This window comes from Marmota marmota, unplaced genomic scaffold (genome assembly GCF_001458135.2).
Source record: "Marmota marmota marmota unplaced genomic scaffold, marMar, whole genome shotgun sequence".
NCBI lineage: Eukaryota > Metazoa > Chordata > Mammalia > Rodentia > Sciuridae > Marmota > Marmota marmota.
The window spans coordinates 20,934,750-20,953,361 of NW_025999982.1; the positions used below are offsets into that span (position 1 = coordinate 20,934,750).

At 36.0% G+C, this 18,612-nt stretch overlaps 1 protein-coding gene and 1 long non-coding RNA gene across 33 annotated transcripts in view; one reads left to right on the forward strand and one right to left on the reverse strand.

Annotated features, from left to right (window-relative positions):
- The window catches only part of LOC107143675 (muscular LMNA interacting protein), a 251,194-nt gene that overhangs the window by 217,777 nt on the left and 14,805 nt on the right, over window positions 1-18,612 (forward strand). For 27 of the 30 annotated variants that reach the window (XM_048805513.1, XM_048805514.1, XM_048805489.1 and 24 more), the window contains 2 exons: window positions 3,501-3,554; window positions 10,874-11,185. The exons of 1 other annotated variant lie outside the window; for it this stretch is intronic. In XM_048805513.1, coding sequence (XP_048661470.1) covers window positions 3,501-3,554; window positions 10,874-10,879 — 60 coding nt within the window. In that variant the 3' untranslated portion in view covers window positions 10,880-11,185. Of the gene's footprint in view, window positions 1-3,500; window positions 3,555-10,873; window positions 11,186-18,612 lie in introns of those variants that run through there. 2 more of the 30 variants (XM_048805508.1, XM_048805492.1) reach the window with 1 other exon arrangement.
- LOC125617494 overlaps window positions 13,233-18,612 on the reverse strand; it is a 28,572-nt gene continuing 23,192 nt past the window's right edge. For all 3 annotated transcript variants that reach the window (XR_007348527.1, XR_007348526.1, XR_007348528.1), the window contains one exon: window positions 13,233-18,421. This is a non-coding gene — a long non-coding RNA (uncharacterized LOC125617494). The remainder of the gene's footprint in view (window positions 18,422-18,612) is intronic.

The window sequence follows — 18,612 nt, forward strand, 5'->3', positions numbered from 1 at the left end:
TTCCCCTTGCGGGGCAACCAAAGCAACGGGTGAGTCCTGACAGGCCCTCAGCAGGACCCGGACCGAGAAGCAGTTTCCGCGGGCTCCTAGCCCCGGTCCAGGGAAGTTCCGGGAGCCGGAACTCGGCCGCTCCGTGCTCGGTGTAAGCTCCTTTAAGTGTAAGCTCCAAGAAGCAGTCCCCGCGGGCTCAGTTCCGGGAGCCGGAATTCGGCTGCTTAGTGTATGCTCTGATAGGGGCAGGGTCCAAGAAGCAGCCTCCGCAGGCTCCGCAGCCCTGGGCCAGGGCGGTTCCAGGATGGTTCTGGGAGCCGGAACTCGGCCGCCCCGCGCTCGGTGGTGTTCTCTCCGATAAGATCAGGTTCTAAGAAGCACCCAGGCGCTGAACCCTAGCAATCTGTCTGCAAGCCGCAGGCGAATTGCAGCCTGAAATTACCTGATCTATGGCTGAATGAGCTGCGGTCAGTCGAAAACAGGGGAGGTGACGTCAGTTTCCTTAATAATTATTTAAGATCAATTATTTTCTGTTCTCTTTTGATTCTTAGAATAATAAGTATGTAGTCCGTGTGTGTGTGTGTGTGTGTGTGTACGCATGTGTGTGATTGAACCCAGGACACTTTACCACTGAGTTATTGTGCTGTATCCTCAGTCTTTTTTTTTTAAATTTATATATGACATCAGAATGCATTACAATTCTTATTATATAGAGAGAGCACAATTTTTCATATCTCTGGTTGTATACATAGTATATTCATACCAATTCATGTCTTCATACCTGTACTTGGGATAATAATGATCATCACATTCCACCATCATTTCTAACCCCATGCCCCCTTCCCTTCTCCTCCCACCCCTCTGCGCTGTCTAGAGTTCGTCTATTCCTCCCATGCTTCCTCTCCCTATCCCACTATGAATCAGCCTCCTTCTCTCAAAGAAAACATTTGGCATTTGTGTTTTTGGGATTGGCTAACTTCACTTAGCATTATCTTCTCTAACTTCATCCATTTACCTGCAAATGCCATGATTTTATTCTCTTTTATTGCTGAGTAATATTCCACTGTGTATATATGCCACTTTTTAAAATTTATTCATCTATTGAAGGGCATCTAGTTTGGTTCCACAGTTTAGCTATTGTGAATTGTGCTGCTATAAATACTGATGTGGCTGTGTCCCTGTAGTATCCCGTTTTTAAGTCCTTTGGGTATAAACTGAGGAGAGGGACAGCTGGGTCAAATGGTGGTTCCATTCCCAATTTTCCAAGAAATCTCCATACTGCTTTCCATATTGGCTGCACCACTTTGCAGTCCAACCAGCAGTGTATAGTGGACCTTTTCCCTCACATCCTCGCCAACATTTATTGTTGTTTGTATGCATAATAGCTGCCATTCTGACAGGAGTGAGATGAGCTCTTATAGTGGTTTTGATTTGCATTTTTCTAATTGCTAATGATGATGAACATTTTTTTATGTATTTGTTGATTGATTGTACATCATCTTCTGAGAAGTGTCCGTTCATGTCCTTGGCCCATTTATTGATTGGGTTATTTGTTTTTTCAGTGCTTAGCTTTTTGAGTTCTTTATACACCCTAAAGATTAGTGTTCTATCTGATATGTGAGGGGTAAAGATTTGCTCCCAAGATGTAGGCTCTCTATTCACCTCACAGATTGTTTCTTTTGCCGAGAAGAAACTTTTTAGTTTGAGTCCATGCCATTTATTGATTCTTAATTTTAATTCTTGTGACACAGGACTCTTTTCTCCAGTGCATGTTCTTGGCACCTTTGTCTAATATAAGATAATTGCAGTTTTGTGGGTTAGTCTCTGTGTCCTCTATTCTGTGCCATTTTTCTACCAGTCTGTTTTGGTGCCAATACCCATGCTTTTTTTTTTTTTTGTTGTTGTTGTTACTATAGCTCTGTAATATAATTTAAGGTCTGGTATAGTGATGCCATCTGCTTCACTCTTCGTGCTAAGGATTGCTTTAGCTATTCTGGGTCACTTATTTTTCCAGATAAATTTCATGATCGCTTTTTCTATTTCTATGAGGAATACCATTGGAACTTTGATCAGAATTGTATTAAATCTGTATAGTGCTTTTGGAAGTGTGGTCATTTTGATAATATTAATTCCATCCTCAGTCTTTTTTGAAAATTTTTTTGAGATGAGGTCTCAATCAGTTGCTCAGGCTGGCCTCCAACTTGCATCCTCCTGACTCAGCCTCCTAAGTTGCTGGAATTACAGGTGTGCACCACTGTACTAGTTTTGAATGTAAGATTATAATGAAATGGATTTAAATAAATGAATGCCTATATTGGAAAGGAAATAGAAAAGTAAACATATAATAAACAGTTGCTTTCTTAGTCTCAGTTGAAAATATTTTGGGAATATTACCAAGACTTAAAGCTTTCTGGATAATTATTTTTTCCTATATTGGGAGGTTAGAGTGAAAGTTTGACATTGTACAAACTCTGATGATTCATATAAATACCATAGTACTCAGATTAAAGACTATGCTGTGTCTAGGACAAATTACTTGAGTTTGAGGTTTGAAGTGGTACAGAGGCTCAGATCTGTAGCCATGCTTAGGATCTCTAGGGGACTAATGAATGAGAGAAAAAAATGTGCCTTCAGTTGTTTCCTGGAGTGCTGTTTAGATCTCTAGTTGATTCTGCTTCTATTTAAAGCAATGGTCCTGGGTAGCTAGAATAAATCCTGACGTGGATACATAAAAGATTTCATAGTTGGGAACATAGTGTAAGGCCTGGAATTTAGTGAAGCTGTAAGTTTAAATGAAAGCACCCTCCATATCTGAAAGGAATGAGAAATCTGAGAAAATGTCAGGCAAGGACTTCTTGGCCTCCTCAGCAGCCAGGGCTAGAGTTCTCCAGGGACAAAGTCTAAATTATTGACCTCCTTGAAATTGCTCTTGAGGATTTAGAGCTAGTCACTGTCCCATTTATTCATTGTCCAAAGCAGGATTCTGTTGAAAGAGAAGGGGGTCTGGTTATTTCCATAGCCCTGATTTCCTCAGGGAAATAGCAGAAGTAAGGAATACTAACAAAGGGTCTTGTGGTCACCCTTAAGTTGGAGCAAGGAGAGATGGTAAATACCAAACAGCAGTAATCATATTTTTAAAAATTGTTTCTCTGCCCCTCTATTTGTCTCAGTCTGTTGAAGTGTAGGTGTAGTGCTCAGAAGACTCATGCAATAATAAAAATTTCCACATAGGAAAAAAGCCTCCCTTCTGTTAAAGTGTCACTAAGTTGTAAATCACATGATAATAATAAGATTGTGATGAGATTGTAATGTTTATGAAGTCTCTATACACCATCTGACAAAATATGTTCCATGTTTTTTTAAATGACCATCAAATTTACACCTGATAGGATCTACTGTTATCTGCAATAATATATTTATGCCATTACCTATCTATTTAAATGAAATTTAAATATTTATTTCTCCTTACTCTTACTCCTGATCACATCCTGGGCATCTTTTCTATGAAGCTGAGTCATCCAATGGTGGCTATTCCTGAGCATGAAACTCTCGATTCCAAAGAGGTAAATGTAAGACACAATTGGAGATCTAGTTATGCATTTCTGTGTGATATGGATTGTAAGAATAAGCCAATTTTATTTTTTTTAATGCTAGAAAAATTATGTTTTTGCAAAGAAAGAGTTATAATTGCCTGGGCTACTGTGTTGTTTGGAAGCATCTCATCATTTAATAAGGGTATTCTTGCTGTGTGTAGCACCTTGACCATGAAACAACTTCCTCAGTCTTCCTATGTCTGTCTTTGTGATTTTTCTCTTTGGGTCCATGTGTGAAACCACTCAAGGCTTCTCTCTCTAGAGGGCCAAGGAATGTCCCAAAATACTATAGTGTGTTTCTGGACAGGGTCGCAGTGTCGATGGTGTCTCCATTTCAGTTCATGGGAAGGTGATAGTGCCAATGAGCACTCCCAACCTCCACCAGGAGAATTTGTACACTGTGTATGTCGCACATAGGCAAAGTGCTGTTGGCTCAGTCACAGCCTCTAAATTTAATGCCAGTGTTTGTTCATTTCATGTTTGGAGGAGACAAACAAAAATAAATTAAAACCACCTTCTTTTATTTTTTGCAAATGCTATACCATACAAAGAAAACAATTCTGTAAAAATACTCTCTGTATGGTTTAGTTTTGTGTTCAAGGGAAAGGATAATTGAACAATGTTTTCTTCCACATCATTTTAGATAAAATGGAAAATGTGAGGAAAAAAAAAGCAACTTTAAAGGATTTTTTTTAAGAAGGGAATGAATTCACACATTCATTTTAGGTACATTTACAGATGAAGTATGCTTAATATTGCAGTCTCCAAATTTAGAAAAAAACAAGCATAAAACAAAAGAGAAATAGAAATAGTAAAATTCCAAATAAAACTTGAATTTACCTTTCCAATATATATTTTCTACAATTTAGAGTATGTTATATATTTTTCATAAACTGACATCCTTATTTCTATACATTTAAAATTTCCTGTCATACAAGACCAATGTGGTTTTCTACTATTACATTAGTCTAAAATGCAAAGGAGTGTTTTAATAGGTATGCATTAATACTTGACCATATCTGACTGTTTTTAAGGTATCCTAAAGACAGGATTATTGGTTTATTAAGTGTAAGCATATAGCACACTTGTAACTGTTCCATAAAGTGTAGCAACTCACCTCACCAGGTGTGTGCTATAATACCTGTCTCTGTGTATTAATAATAATAATAATAATAATAATAATAATAATAACAACAGTAGTAGTACTAGGATTGAACCCAGGAGGTTTAATCACTGAGCCACATCCCCAGCCCTTTTTATTTGTATTTTGAGACAGGGTCTCACTAAGTTGCTTAGGGCCTCCTTAAGTTGCTGAGGCTAGCTTTGAACTTGTAATCCTCCTGCCTCAGCCACCTGAGAGTCTGTGATTACTGGCATGTGTCACTGTACCAGGCTTGTCTCCATGTATTCTTGCCATCATTGAAAGTTAATATAATTGCAAATTTATTGAGAACTTACTATATGTTAGAGATAGTGTTATGCAGTTTACCTTAATCTTTACAAAACATTTTCTAAATTAAGTAATCTTATTTTTCCAAGTTTACAAATGAGGAAACTGAGGTTGAGGGAATTCCCTTTATTGCCTACATGTAATCAAATAGCTGGGAAGAGTTTACACAATCATGAATTAAATCAAGATCTGACTGGAGCTTGGGCTCTTAAGTGCTCCACTATACATTATCCAGTATCTAAATTAAAGATCCTAATTAAGAAGAAGACCTTTATCTAAATTTGTCTATTTTTATCTAAAAATCAATCTATACTATCTAGGTCTTTCTACATTTTAACATCGTATTTACAAATATTTTCCAACTTAAAAAAGAAATAATTTTTCATATTTGCATTTGAAAATTCTGCATTTTTGTCTGTTTTCTATTTTTCTTTTGAATTATGTTGTGTATTTATTTACAGGTATTCTAATATTTTTATTGAGTAGTATATCCTTTTATATATTGAGGATATTATCTATGTCAAATATGATAGCCCTTTCAGTATATAATGATGGCAAATTGTATAAAAATGAAAAATCGGACAAACATATCTAAAAAAAGGAGAATGAATGAATTTTGCACTTTTCAGATGAGAGTAAAAATAATCAAATGTCTTTATTTCAAACACCATAATTTTGGAGCAAGTTCATTAGAAGAAATCTACAGGATAATGTTTCTATATAATAAGAGAAAATCAGTTGGTATTTGAATAATAAAAGCATTCCATTCATATTATAAATTGAGAACTTTTGAATGTTAGATAATGTGAAAGACTTTGTGTTGCCAAAGAGAACAGAGTAGATGCAGTGTTTGAATTTTTTTTTTCATCAATTATCACAACCCTATAGATGAAGCTTAAAATTAAGCTAGTGGATAAGATTGCCAAAAAATTTTCTTAAATCAGGTTTTGGATTATATGAAAAATGCCACAAAAGAAGCTAAAGTTTAATGATGTCAGAGACAAAAACTTTTACTGTTAAAAGAGGTGCAAATAATGAAGCAAACAACCCTTTTATGCTTCGAATGTGCTATGCTATTTGTAGAATATTGGCACATTTTGTAGTAATTTAACAGCTTTCCTCAACTCCTTATGATATACAGTTAGGCTGCAGTATTGGTCCATATTTTTGCACAAAACCCATTCTCTGTCATTTATTTACTTGCAAAACATCACCAGAGAAAAATATCTGATTTTAAAAATCAACTCTAATCCCATCACCATGTGGCCTAGGAGAGTAACTACGGGCCCAGCTACTTATGCAAGTAAAGAATTATGTAAGAGGGCTTGATTGGACCTTGGGATTCCCCCCTTGATTTTTCTTTCATTTCCTAAAGACAGTACTTATTTCTTGAATCTAATCATGTTATTTGTAAATAAACAGCTTTTAAAATTAAGTCAGTAATTTATTTAAATCTATATAGATCTCAAATTCATTTAATTGACTGGCTGATTGCTTTTATAACTCACCTGATTTCTAAAGTTCATCTTAAAGGAACTAACTAATAAGTACAATTACACTTATTATCTAGCTCAGGGCTTAACTTGTTAGGCTGAACATTAGAATCACCTGTAGTGACTTTTCCAAGGAACCAATGGCAGGGCTTCACTCTAGGCAAATTGAATTAAGATTCTGGTGGTGGGCCAAGGCTTTTGGCTGGTTTTAAAATCTACCCAGTTGATTCACATGTGCATCACCCTCTCCACCGGCAGTTCAGGAAAGTGAATCAAATCAGTTATTTAATTTTGAAAACATAGAAGCGAAACTAACAGCAATAGATTTTTTTCAAAAATCATCACATTGAATGATTTCAATTACAAAACATGGGGGTCACATACTTCTATCCAGTGGCACAGAGTTATAACATGTGCTTTAATTTATGGTGGATTAACTTTAAGAGATGTGTTCAGAGATTCACTGTAATTTCCTTAGTAGAATCTGATATTTTCTGTTTTCCTTGACATTCTACACAGTGTTTGGATGCTGCTTAGGCTGAGGCTGGGTGAAGCAGGATGGCAAGCTGAGTCTGGGGGCTTAGGACACTCCGAACAATGTTTCATTTATACTTTATATGACATATGAACAAAAAACACTTGGCCACTGATGAACCCACATATAAACAGATAAGCCTCCTAAATAATCAATTTGATTATTGTATCAACTGATTGCCTTTCATAGATTTCCACTTTCATACCAGTGTAGTAATCACCAAGTGGATGAATATTTAACACCATGCAGGGTGGGCATGTCCTCAATAAATATTTTCTGAGTGAATTTACTTTGAATAAAATTGAATTATATTAGGCAACAATTATTTTATCATATTTATTATATCTTGTGAATTCAGCACAAGATACTCCATATTCACTGTTTAACTCAATTCTTTTTCTACATGATTAATTATGAAAGTCATGCTGGGGAGTAAGATATAATCAGAACTTCCTTCTTTCCTTCTCCTGCTACATGAAGCCTATGGACTATTTCATTTTCACCTTGAGGGTCAACTAATTTCCAAAAACATTGTTAGATGCATCTGATTCTGACCTCTCAGATTCACACAACTTGAGAGTTAATCATTCACTAGCTGCCGGTAAAACACATACAATGCAAATTCTTCTCCTGTTTTCTTATTTCTTCTTTGCAGATTTTTGATAAACATTTAAGGGTTGTCAAGATTACAATTCTGACTGATTTGCTACTTTGTGGTATATAAGCATCTCATGTTCATTTTATTTTGAATTCCAGAACATCTATTGATGTCTGTTTCTGATTTTATGATTAGCTTTCTGTTGTTCTGTCTTTATTCTATAGATGAGAACATGGAAGAGACAAAATGAATATTTTGTTTATAAAAGCCACTCTCACATTCTGGCTTGATCAAGGGTAAAAAATGAAAATTTCAAGAGTAATGGGCCCACTCTACTATTTTTAGGCAATTTTTTAAAAATATTATTTCTCAAAATCAATCTTTGCTAAATCTTGGATTGCTGAGAGTTCAAGGACCAGATAAATTGTCTTATATAAAAAAGACAACGAATACAGGCACCTGAATGGACAGCCACCTTGGCCAGGCATCTGGAAGGATATTTCATTTATTTTTATTGGTGCATATTAATCATACAGTATCGTGTATTTCATTTGTGTCCTATCTGTCTATACATAAAAACAAACTTATGAATATTTTATAAAACCTTAATTGTTGAATGTTTTATAACTCCTGCCTTATGGATACTAAATTCCAGTACCAGGTCTTATGTTTTTACATTGAAGATAATAGTTACATACATGTGCAAAATACATTTAAAATTATCCAGAAAAAAAAGAACATAGCATTTAATAATAGTATGATATATATTTCTTGGAAATGGCTTTTTGTTTTGTGCACATGAAGCCTGGTTTTCATATCTTTAAGGACATATATGTTGATGACTTTGCTTTTGCTTGGCAGGAAAGAATATGTGTAGTTGGTTTTGCATTACCAGAAAATGAAAAATCAATTTACACAGCACATTCTTTTAAAAATACTTTCAATAACATTGGCTTAAAGTTTCACAAGACTACACTCACTTATTAACCAAAGTTAACTTGAACCAAAAAAAAAAAAAAAGATTTTGGAACTTGACTCTCTTCAGAACTATGATTTTCAAAGTGCCTTAAGTTCATTCTGTCTTATATTTTCTTAAAACCCAAATGAGTGTGTTGTTCCATTGGCAACAAAATAATGAATCTTTGTTGCCAGAGTACTAGTCTGAAAATGAGGATTTATTTATTGAGGTATTTAGAGGCCTTCATTTTTTTTTCTTAAATATTTGCCATTGTTTCTCTCAAGTTATTTAACTCTTGTATCAAGATTGACAAAGAAAGTAAAAACTTGATAAAATGTCTAAAGTAATGACTCGTCACAATATATCTTTTCCAACCAGATGTTGAATTGTGGGGTCAAACATTCTTTTGATCTGTCAGTGGGTTCAGGGAGCACTGTGAGATCTTGCTGAGATGGCAGTGTGGTGGCAGGGTCACCTACTCTATTTCAACCTGCTTTAAATATTCATATAAGTCTAAAATATTATGTTTGAAAGGGACTGCAGAGGGACGTTTAGTCCAATATTATATTTAATATGAAAATCCTGCCTATAGCATATGTCTTTATATATCTTCTATTTAAAATCTTCTGATGACAGAGAATTTACCATCTCATAAAGCTCAATATATGCTTTAGTATGACAAGAAAAACTGATGACTATACAAACAATAAAAACAATAAACTAGGGTTTAATTTGGAATACTGGGGCCTTGGTGTGATAGCTAGTCCTCTTGAGACTCAAGTTCATTCTCTGTAAAATGGGATCAAAGGGTTATGGTGAAGATCTGAAGCAATGCGTATAAAGTGCTTAGCATATAAAATACGTAGCACTTGATAAATTTTAGACAAACAATCAGGATTTCTTTAAATCTCATATAATATTAACTACTATATATTGAGATTTCCAGGAAAATCAAATTAATAGTGTTTTTTATCTGTTAGAAAAATGAAGGAGGAGGTATACTTTATTCAAAGAAACCTGGATGAAGAAAGTTGCATCTTGCTTACTCATGACTGATGATTTTCTGTGGTCAGAACAAATCAGTGCAATCATGGAGCTACCCTAGTCTTAGTGTGTTTTTTCGCTCCTCCTAATTTAAGTAATGCAGTTTGTATAAATGATGTGCAGTACACTCATGCTTCTCTGTGGTGCTTAGCAGATAAACAGTGCCCTTCTCTGGGTTCCTTTCTACCTTACTTGTCCCTTGCATGTGGGTCTCCTTCAACAAGGCTCTAAGCCACAGGTCTCTCAGACCACTGCTTCTTCATCCCAGTGATCTGGCCCAGAGCAAAACAGAGAGAGTTGCCTCCAGAAAATTAAATAAGCTATTTTATTCTCCACCTGCCATTTTGGAATGCTCCATTGTCAGCCATGAGTTGGCATCTGCAAATTGAAAATTTCAGGCCATTTCCTCCAATGGTGCCTTTCTATCACGGTGATCTAACAGAGTAGTTTTAGAAACAAGTTTCTCTTCTTGCCTCATCTCTGATGCTCTCTTTACACTTTTTTTTAGCACATATAATCTGACTTCATGGTTGCTAATAACTATTTCCACTTGGTTAAGTTTATCTTATCTGTTCCAGACAGTCTAACCCTGTCAAACAGGAACACACAGTGGCTGAATGAATAGAAAAATTATTGGGATTTCTCCTTTGCCATGTAGCAACATTATAAAGACAGGAAAATCAATATATGAAGAAAAAGCAAGATCTCTCTCTCTCTCTCTCTCTCTCTCTCTCTCTCTCTCAGTGTTCTATTTTGCAAAAGCTGTGACTTAATCCAATCTGTATTTACTTTACCTCTTTGCTTTAGATGTAACATTTTAGGGAATGAGGTAGTCAGTAATAAAGGAAGGTAGGCAATAGCCAAGACATTGAAGGGTAAGGGGTTGGTGTAGGATACAGCAGTGCTGTCCTTTAAGCCTGCACTGGTCCCTCAATGCCAGCCCAACCCTCAATAGGGGACTAGTAGCATTCTGATGACTTCTCAAGAGATCAGAGTCTGATGTGAAGATGTAGCCTTATGTCATCAGTGCTGTTGATCAGGTAGCAAGAAAGCAGATAGTGAAGAAATAAAAACAACTTTTTTTCCTACAGCAAACTTTTTCCCCCCATGGGATGGATGTTACACTCAAATCTTAGTGTATAATTTTCAGGTTTATTTTTTTTTTGGATGTATTCATCTCCACTAATCTATTATTTCCTCTCATTTTGTAGCAATGAAGTTGGAGCAGAAATGAAAACATGGGCTGCAGAAGTCTTTTGGAGTGCTGGTGCTAACCACTTGCTAGGTTTAATTCTTATTTTTTTCAGAATGAGTGCTCCCTTTATGAGCAGCAGAGGAACTAAGAAAATTTTGCTGCAGACATACACCATTGCAGCACTCTACTAAACCCAGCATAGGAAAGATTCACCTGCAGCTTCTCACATCGCTGCCCAAGCCTTTGATGCCTTCTATTAAGCTGACAGCAATACTAACTTTCCCTATAGTTAGCAGGCAAAATAAAGAAGAATCATGAGTAAATAGAAGAATGGCTGCGACTATTTTTTCAATACTAGTTTTATTTAATCCATATACTATTAACCGAATCAGGTTTTATTCCTTTTGCTTCATTTTTCACATGTTTGGAAGAAAAGAAGAAACATGTTTTGTTTTATTTTTATTTTTTGCAAGAGTTCCTGCCTACTTTCAGGGGATGCTTGTTACATGGGTTCATTGGGGAGATTGTGGACATGATGAAGTAGTTATTTCACATAACATGCTGCTTGCTTGTATCTTTGGAGTGCTGTGTTGTTGGGACAGACTATGTACCAGGGACAGCCCTGAGAAGATGATCATGATGTTGCTGGAGTGTCTCTACTATCTCTCTGCCTGCTGCCATGGGGTTCTTCTGCAGGCTACTGCAGAGTCAGATTGTTCTCATACTCTTGGGAACAGCAAAGACCATAGAGCAAACCCACACTCTTATTACAGTCATGGGAGCCCACCAGAGACACACCAATACCCACCATATTGGCCAGGTCCCATTGTTCCCCAGTTGTCATCCTTAGTAGTTGGTCTAGTTGGTCTTTGCCTCCTCTGGTGATTTCCTTCTCCACCCATCCTGGAAACCCAGGATAACACCCACTAAAGAAGAATCCATAGCAGTTTTGCACATGACTCATGTTCCTTTGGAGCCAGCTCTGAGCCACTGTTCCTTAGACCACTGTTTTGGCAATCCAATTGTCCTGCCAGGAGAGTTTCCTACAGAGAAAGCAACTGGGTTCTTTTGTTCTCCCATATCCTTTTAAGAACATCCCATTATCAGCCATGAGTTGGCACCTGGAGAGATAAATCTCCTCTGTTGGTGTTAGGAGGACAATGAGTCACAGGAAAGCACTCTACTTGAGTTTCTTGGCTCAAACAACAACTACTCCTCCACCAACCTTCTAAAATGTGTGAAGAATCACCTTAGGTTACTAATAATTATCTCTAATGTTTACTGTGCTCTTATTATGCACCAGACACCACAATAAGTGCTTTACATGAATATTATCTTACAAGGGGGAGCAATATCATTGTTGATGTTTATATTTGTGAAAACAGATACCTCCAAATGCTTACATCAAGCTAGTATGTGGCAGAGACAAAATTCAAATCCAGGTAATCTGGTTCCAAGACCAAGATATTTAATCAATTATTAGTTTTTTTCATTCGTTCATTTTTGGACTTCATGTGTAAAAGGTGAGTTGAACACACTCCCTAGCTCATAGCAGATTACTGTTTGGGTGTACTTGATGATTATTATTTATAACAATTTTATCTTCTTTTCCTTGCTGTAGGAACACATTCTTATGTGTTTAATGTTTATCTTTTGCTTATATGTTTTGAAGGTGTGCATTGTTCTGTTTGCATATATATTTAATAAATGTAAATGGCATTGCTTTTGCTTATGTTGTTTCTTTTTTTCTCCACACTCAGCACTGTTTAAAGCTCTACACAGATTGCTTCCTCAGAGATGCATGTTGCGGTCACATTATGTTTCACTTATTCACCTGCCCAGCTTTGGTCTCATAGGTCTCCGTATTATACAAACTGGTTTGATGCATATTGTTCTGTGTGCCAGTTTGTGGATCTTTATGAGGGTTTATCTGCAATGTATCCTTAGGACTAGGCGTGTTTCATATGAAAGCATACATGCACTTCATTTCACTAAATCCTCCCAGATTGCTGTCTAGAGATACAACCATTCTCGTTTCCACCAGAAATGCATCAGGGATATAACATCTTCGAATCCCTTTCCATCTTTGAATGTCTGAACTTTGCAATGTTCAACCACACCATCACTGAAAGCAGCTCTTAAGATGGGATTTTGTTTAAAGGTAGCACCCTAGTCATCCTAAGTTTTCAAATTCTCCAATGCTTCGATACCTTTTAAGTGCAATTATTAGGTAAGTATTCTCTCTTTCATTGATGAAAACCTTGAGCCTGAAATGTTCTTTGAGTCAACACATCAGTGGATGATGAACCTAACATAAGACTTTTGGATTCCCCTGCTATGTTAATTCTTTAATAAAGAAAAGAGCTGCATCAGAATACTGTGTTCTAATTTATTTTATTTTTTCAATTTATTGTTAAAGATCAGAGTCTTAAAGCATGAAGAAAGGAGGGGCAAGTATTGGTTATAGGTAGAATATGGGACAAGAGAATGAGCTGTTCTGGGGTTCTGAGCATGTTAAAGTACAAGGGATTATTTTTGAGGAAGAAAGAGATGGGAAAATGTAGTATGGAATATACAAATATTGAGACCAAGTCTCTATTTGGATTCACCAGGAAACTTACTCTAAGACAAGAATTTGACTAAGCAGTTATTTGGGAAGAGATCACCAGAAGAACACAGCTATGGGATTGAAGAAGTGTCCTATAATATAGCCACTTACTAAAATGGGCAACTGGAGCTAATTTCCACTGAGGGATTTGAAGACAGGTTGAATGAGCGTGCATCAGAGTTCAACTTAGAGGAAAGAAAATTGGGGTATTTATTCTAAAAATTAACTATTAACCTTTGCATTGTTATGTCCTTCTCTTTGGAATTTTTTTTTAAATTTGGAAAAATATTTTATTATTCATGTGCAATGGGACTTGTTATTTTATTGTTAAACTTTAATTTGAGGAAATGGGTAATCTATTGAATATTGTTCTTTATATTTTTTAAGTGCAGGACAAAAAAGCTAATTAATAGCTTAAGTAGGAAGGGGGATATTCTCAGAATATTATCTATTGGGCAAGAAGAAAATTCTGCAAGTAAGAAAGAGAGTAAAAATCTTTCTAATGTGGACTGCTGTAGATTGCCACATTGGAAGTCTTTATCTATTAAAAATTAAATCAACTGTGTGAGAGAATAAGTTGGTGTGCAGGGAGAAAACATTGTTTTGCTTCGATGAAGCCCAGAGGCCTTCAAATAATCAACTACTAATTAGTAAATATTTCTGAATTTGTTTAAAAGGTATATCATATTTTGGGGATTTTCTATGTTTTCTTATGATATGTTGTAAAAGTATACGTTATATTTTCTCAGTGCTTTAGAATGTATTCTCAATTTATTTGTCTAGAAAGCATTTTTTCTTTATTTTAGACCTTAATGAACACATTTTAATTTCCTAATACAACGGTTTATCAATGTATTTTTATTTTTTGAAATTGCTCAGCATCACTTAAGCACCTGAGCCCATATTTTTCTTCTAACTCTGAAGATAAATTTAAAAATGAGATTATACAATAGGCAAAGGACACCTCATAAATAATGAAAGAAAGAAAGAAAGAAAAAGACAAAAATTTCCAAGGGTCTACATATTGTGACTCAGAAATATTGAACAGAATCTCTAAGGTAAAAGCAGTCAGTAGAAGACTCACTAAAAGGAAAAAAAAAGAAAGAAAGAAATCCTTATGTAATATTTAGCCAAGGGCATGTTTTGTAGAAAAACTTAGGCAAAGGTTCACATAATCATGTGGGTGGGAGTGGAAATTATTCCTCACAAAGTTTAGGAAGTATTTTTAAATGTAAACTGGGCTAAATCATTCAAAGGAGTAGGAATTTTGCTAACTCTGCTTTTGGGTGACAGTTGAGACTTTCTTTTTCTTTTTTCTCTAAATCTATAGTAGGGCTAGTAAAAAGCATAAATTGTGGAAAAGTGAAAGTAACAGTTTCTTTTTTTCTGACGGATAAATAAAATTTATGTAAAAACTTAAGTCATTAAAAATTAGAAAAGAAGTAGATTTTGAGGAATATGTGGTAGGCCATGCTCTGAATTTATGTAAAATTGGTCCTCAGTTATAAGTATATTAGGTTCAACAGAATTTGGGGAATTACATCAATGACTCAAGCTTTTGTCATTCATCATATTTTAAATTAGTAATTTAGGATGGAAATTTCCCTTTTCCAGGATCTCCTTTTTAATAAACTAATGACATTTTCCTAAGAGGAAGAAAATTAAAACACATTTGCCTTTGTTATGGTTTGGATATGAGGTGTTCCCAAAATTTTGTGTATGAGACAATGAGAGGAAATTTAGAAGAGAAATGATCTGATTATGAGAGTCTTAACCTAATCAATGGAATAATCCCCTGATGGGATTAACTGAGTGGTAATTGAAGGTGGGTAGGGTGTGGCTGGAGGAGGTGGGTTACCTGGGCATGCTTTTAGGGTATCTATTTTGTATCAAGTGAGTGGAGTCTCTCTCTCTCCTTTCTGATTATCATGCCCACTTCCTTCCATCACACTCTTCCACCATGATGTTATGCCTCACCTCAAGCCTCAAGGAATGGAAGCTGCTGTCTATGGATTGAGACCTCTGAAACCGTGAGCCCCCACATAATTTTTTTCTCCTTAAAATTGTTCTTGTCAAGTCTTTTAATCACAGCAGTGAAAAAACTGACTAAAATACTTTTGAATTTCCAATCCTATCACTACTCACATATTTTTACATTATTGCCCCAGTCATACTACAAAGGGAGATTAAATCCCAGTATTATGATGTGTCAGGATTGGATTGATTTGGGGTCATTATTGCTTCAAAGTTCCCTTTTTATCTACCATGTTTCAAAAAGATAACACTCTCGTGGAAAGTATCTACTTCTGTATGGTTGTATCACTGAGTACTATGGAATGGAGCTCATGAGAGATTAGGAGCCCACAATCTTGGGCTGCAATAGCATCAAGGAGATATATATATATATATATTTGGTAGGAGGAGGTTTAAAGGTTCAAGATTCCACTTGCCCTATGAGCAAAAAATACAAATGGCGACATTTTGACACCGTTCTCTCCCTGACCAAAGCCTCTATGTAAAATGAAAGCCCCCTTTAGGAACTAAATTCCTCTTCTCCCAAGCCCATCTTGATGGGAACAATACTACTCAAACAATTCTTCCTTAACTAACAAAATCTGCTTTGAGTGACTTGTTTCTTGAACTATGGACAGAGTTTTGTGTTTTATTTTCTCTTTATAAAACAAAACAAAACAAAACAAAACAAAAAAAGAACTCTGCCTGGCTTGACACCACATCATGAAGGAGGAGGATTTAGGGTTTATATGTGCCAGCTGTACTTCATCATTCTCTACTTGCTTGGACTTTGCCACTCTGATATTGGAAACTTCTGCTTCATTGGGTTATTTCCTAGGACTGTCAAGAAAACCTAGTTTGATTTGTTTATCAATTTTTTAACACACATATTAAAATATTATTTTAGTCAGCTTTTCAACACTGTGACCAAAAGACTTGACAAGAACATTGTAGAGGAGAAAATGATAATTTTGGGCTCACAATCTTAGAGGTCTCATTGCATAAGATGGTCAACTCCATAGCTCTGGGCCTAAGTGGAGGCAGAACATCAGGGAGGAAGTGTGTAGAGTAGGAAAGCAGCTCAGGATAAGGCATTCAGAAAGCAGAGAGAAAGCTTTGATCCCCAATGATAAAATATATGCCCTAAAGGCACATCCAGAGTAACCTCTCTCTCCAGCCACACCCTACCAGCCTACAGTTATCACCTAGTTAGTTTACAACTCTCATAATATAATCACTTTACCTCTGAAAATTCTTGCATTGTCTCATATGAGCTTTGGAGGAAGACTTCATATCTAAACCACAACAATTATTAGGAGACAATTATTATATGGAGAATGCTGCCTCCAGGTTGACTGAAGTATAGACCTACTTGCTAAGAGAAATACAATGTACTCTCTAAGATCTCTGTGAATCCCCAAAGACAAATATTTGTTAACCTTGAACATAAACTCCCAGCTTCCATGTAACATTCATGCTATATTTTGCATCTTGGTGCTACATTTTTAGAGTGTCCTCAATGTGGGTCACATTCCTTTACTTGATAATCCCTCCTAAAGTCCATTCCATCAAGATGTAAATTAGACCATTTAAATATTTTTCTCAGATCTTCTCGCTATACAAAGAAGTAGCATATTGATTTTCCTCAATAAGAAGTTTCTTTCTTTAGAACCCTACAGAAGGGGTAAAATAAGTTATGCCATTAGTTCTCAAAAAATAATATCCAAAAATTTTAGCTAAAAATATATCACGGCTTCCCCCCATTCTTCTGGGATAGAAAGTGAAAATATCATAAAACTTGAGAAAATTAGAATTATCATGATGAAAACAAAACAAAACAATCCCAATCCAAACCCCCAATCTGTTTTTTTGGTCCACTTTGGAGTTAGTCATTCAGGTATCCTGTCTAAAGTGGCAGTAACATGTTGGATATACAGATTCAATGACCGGCTGCTCTTTCAGTTCCTGTTTTCAATTCAGTTCCTTTTACTCAATCTTCCATCTCCTCAGCTCCTCTTGGTCATTAACTTGTTTAGACTTTTCCTTATTGCCAGATCCCTTTCAGTCAAGCAGCCTGGGTTTGGACTACATTCTGCGTTCTGATCTGATACTTCTCCAAGAGGGGATCCCTTAGCTTTATGATCGTCTATCTGACTTGGGTCTCTGTGTAGCTGTGAAATCTCAAGCCCTCCAGCTAATCCATACAGGAAAGTGGAGGGGAGGGGTTCCAGACTGGATCCACTTGGGAGTGTCCATTAGTAATCATGTATCCATAAGCTATGGAGATGGTGATCTATGCTTTCCACTCTATCTTAGATATAGAGTAATATTGAAACACTAAAAAAACATTGTTGATGGAAAATGCACTTGACTTTCTGGAAAAAAAAAAGCTCAGAAATATTTTCAGTTTCTATTGATTGGCTATATGAGACTCCTACATACTTTAGAGGGTTTAATGGAGCAGAATATGAGGCGAAGCTTCCATATCTCTGAAACCCAAAGTCATTTTAGTTACATAAGACATCTTTTTAGACTTGTTAAAAATATTTCACATCAGATCATTTCCTAAGTGAGTGCTTTATCTCTACAATTAATAAAAGATAAAAATGGAAACCTGTAACTGATGAAGTATCCTTTTAGTTCATAAACTACTTCAATTTATGCCTACAGTCAGAACTTAACTATAAAGTATGCTTTGTACTCCCGATAAGCTTCTGCTTTGTTGAATTGCCCTGGGGAAAGAGTTTGAGATATTTCTTACGAAGAAAATTTCCTTTTGCTGTCAGAGCTGGTCCAGACAGAGCCTCAGTGAAGGTATTCGTGACAAACATTTTCCAGTCGGCACCCAGTGCATGACAGCTGATTATCCAGTCATCTCAGGCCTCTGACCTTGGAAGTGTCTCAGTCTGCTAGTACCCTTACTGGATTTAGCGATGGAGGTGTCTGGGTGAAAGAACAAAGGTAGAGGGATGTCAGATCAGCTTTTCACTTTTAATCGAGTCACATTCTTCCATACTCTGAGCTTTATGACTAGCTTCCCAATACATACAGACAACACACACACATACACACAAACACACATATATACTTCCCTCACATACAGACTCATACAAATAGATACACTCCTTTACTGC